General features: G+C 30.3%; 1 protein-coding gene across 1 annotated transcript; it reads right to left on the minus strand.

The window, feature by feature from the left end:
* Window positions 1-2,737: 2,737 nt before the first annotated feature.
* On the minus strand, window positions 2,738-3,442 carry LOC116012324 (protein RKD2-like). The gene is made up of 2 exons (XM_031251845.1): window positions 3,095-3,442; window positions 2,738-3,034 (listed from the first exon to the last, which is right to left on the minus strand). The coding sequence occupies exons 1-2, from the start codon at window positions 3,440-3,442 to the stop codon at window positions 2,738-2,740; spliced, it is 645 nt and encodes a 214-aa protein (XP_031107705.1).
* Window positions 3,443-3,537: the final 95 nt, after the last annotated feature.

Raw genomic sequence — 3,537 nt, forward strand, 5'->3', positions numbered from 1 at the left:
ATTTCTTTCACATAGTATTTAGCAAATTGGACATAATTATATATTTATCCCATAATTTTGATAAACATATCGAAAATGAGTTTAGTGGGAAAATCTAACATTTAGGACCTATAGCACATATTTATTATCTGGAAAATACTTTACCGATGATTCACATAATTATAGAGCAAACTGTGACACAAAAATAATTATCACATAACAATTATCATGTAAAGTATGAAATTGTAATTTCTAAAATACTCATTGCAATATTTCATATTTTAAATGATGTTATAATTGAATCATAAATCTGTGATTTCAAACATGAGTACAACAATGAATGTAAACTTCTGCTATTTGCTACTACTATTTTAGATTCAAATAAATGGACAAATAGCTAATATAATGTAAAAAAAATACATTGTTGCATTCATTAAAACATAAACAATTTCAAATGAAGACTTATACATGCATATAAATTCTTGTCAATCTTAATCTAAAAAAAAGTTATGCCAAACTCAAAATTTTTCATAATAGTTCTATTCCACAAAAAAAACTGAAAAAAAAAAAAATTATAAAAGTTTTGTGAACTGTTCTTTTGACTTTTGTTGTTGCATGTGAATCCTCGGGATACGCGTATAATTTGAAATTGCCAGTTGTTATGCTCCATTCCTTCCTTATTAAATAAAGCAAATGACTGCCTCCAACCTTGCATTTTCTAAACTATCGATTGTATTATCCTATGTTCCTTCTTCGTTGTTAAAGTAATATACCTGCAGAATGGCACATTATGCCTTTTCTTCATCTTCTCCTAATCAGGTTGAATGCCCTTGTAGTGATTACTCAGAGCATTATATCTGGGATTACCAGTATGAGGCACTTCCATTGATGCCTACAAATAAAACTATTGGCTTTGCAAAACAATTCTCAGAGATTGGTAAAGGTAAAACGTGTAATTACTTATACCCTTATACATTTAATGTATTAACACATTTTTTTTATACAGAGTTTGATGGCTTATGGGATTTCAAACCTGAAGCAGAACGATTCAATTTAATTGCTGGTAAAGGATTTTACTTTCTTAAAATGAACAATAATGACATCTTTATATGTAGTTGTATTCATAATATATATATATATATATATATATATATATATATATATATATATTTTTATTTATTTATTTATTTATTTATTTAATTAATTACTTATTTATTTGTTGCAGATATTGCAACTACTGAAACTGTAAATGTCGAAGAAATTTCAACCGTAGTTATAGGGAATGATAGCAGACCATCCAAACGACTTTGGAATTTCGAAATGGTTTCTAAATACTTCCATATGCCTATGAATCAAGCGGTGAAAGAGTTAAAGATTAAGGAAGCTTCTTTGAAGAAGATATGTAAGAAGGTTGGAATTAATCAATGGCCATATAAGAAGTTGCGTACCTTGGAGCGATTAGCAAAAAATGTCCAAGGGAATACTGATCATAGAGAAATTATAAATGAGCTAGAAAATCAAAGGGAGCAAATGTTAAAGGATCCTAATCTTCAATCAGGCATAGAAAGAAATAAACTTGAAGTTTCATACTTTAAGAAGAGAAAGTATCGAAATTTGACGGAACTTTCTTACTATGCTCCTCTTGCGAGCTCATGTTATGTTTATGGTAATCCTCTCCCAAAAACTAAGAATGAAGATACAATGTAGCTTTCCTGCACTTAATATTATTTTAATAATGAAAATATTTCCTGTTTTATAGTGCAAACTCTTGAAAATTCAATAACAAATAATTCAAATGTAAAAAAAATAACCATCAAAGGTGAGGTAAGAATGAAATTAGGTGAGGAATAATATCCATTATCGGAGTGATATAGATATGTTAAAAACTTGAGAAATAGAGCAAACTCTTGAAAATTCAATAACAAGTAATTCAAATGTAAAAAAAAATAACCATAAAAGGTGAGGTAAGAATGAAATTAGGTGACGAATAATATCCATTATCGGAGTGATATAGATATGTTAAAAACTTGAGAAATAGAGAATTCATATTAACCACCAAGGGTGGTGTATAAACCATCCACTAAGAAATGGAAGGAGATAACCTTAGCTATAGATGCGGTATGTACGTAAAGTATATGTTTACCTTCTTCCTTATGAACTACAGTTTTAAGTATTTGAAAAAATTGAAGTAAATTATAATCATAACATCTCTTTATTTCCTATATTTGGCTGAAAACCAAACAAATGATCTATCAACCAAATGCTTTTAGAATTCCAGGTTAGTTTTGAACTTCGTGTGTAAAAGTTCTATTTTTTTGGGATAAATTTAGTATGATTAGTGACATCTTACAAAGAACTATTGCGCTTGTCACAACTCACAACCTCACATAAGCACCTCACATAAACTTATTATGACAATAAAATATTGTAAGTCCTTATGTCACTTTTGATGAATATGGTGCATGTGATTGGTAAATTGAGAACATATTTTATTTTTGTTTAGTGGATATGATAAATCTAAAACCGCAAGTTCGGGAGCAAACCACTTTGTTCGTTGGAGCTAGGGTTTAGTTTAAAAATGACAATTGGGTATTAAGATAAGATAGATATGCATTAAAAAAAATTTTCATACATTTATATAGACATATTTGCATTATTATACATTCATACATGCATTTGGGCAATATATTTTGCATGGTATTTTTTACAAAATTGATAATATTAAAATTTCTTAGAGAATTGATATTATAAAAAAAAGTTATTGGAAGCCATCAAGCAAAAGCTGAAACGATTCATTTTCTTCCATCGCTCGTGAAGGTGGATCCACAGTTAAAGGAAGAATATGATCAACCACAAATGAAGGAACAGGAAGGGTACAAGGAGAAATAAAACTCATCATTTCTCTGTGCCTTTTCTTTCTGGTACATGCATCTCTAAGCTTTATTTCGGCTGGATGCAATTTCAAATGTGGATTTGTTAGCATCATTTCTCTTCTATCTTTTATTTCTTTGAGTACTTCTCTTAGTTCAGGGTCATCTTCAATGCTACCCAATTCCTGTATAACGGTTGATTAATACTGATCGAATGATGTTAAAGTGTAATAAAAAAAATTTACCTTAACATTTTCGGATAATTTTTGTAAGCTGACTAATTGTCGATGAGGCCATCTGAAGATTCCTAATTCCTCACACCTTCTTTTCAAGATTCTGTACTCAACTCTTAGTTCCTTAGCGGCTTTATAAATGGGCATATGGAAATAAGTAGAAAGCATTGCCTTGCTTATTGTTGAAGGATCACGAAAAGTTTTTTGCGTCCTCTTGGACTGTCTACGCACTATTTTCTCTATCATGCTCTCCTTTGTACCAGTACTTGTGTCCTGGTTAACAGCTACGGCGTTCGAAGTCGGGGTGATATCCCATTGTATAGGTATAACACTTGCAGAGGGAAGAAGAACCTCATCCATACCTAGTGGATTCAAGGCTGCAACATTGACAATAAGAAATATATATTAAATCATCACATGTGAATGTACAAAATTAAAGTAGGTCGCTTACCGGT

This window comes from Ipomoea triloba, chromosome 1, assembly GCF_003576645.1.
Source record: "Ipomoea triloba cultivar NCNSP0323 chromosome 1, ASM357664v1".
NCBI lineage: Eukaryota > Viridiplantae > Streptophyta > Magnoliopsida > Solanales > Convolvulaceae > Ipomoea > Ipomoea triloba.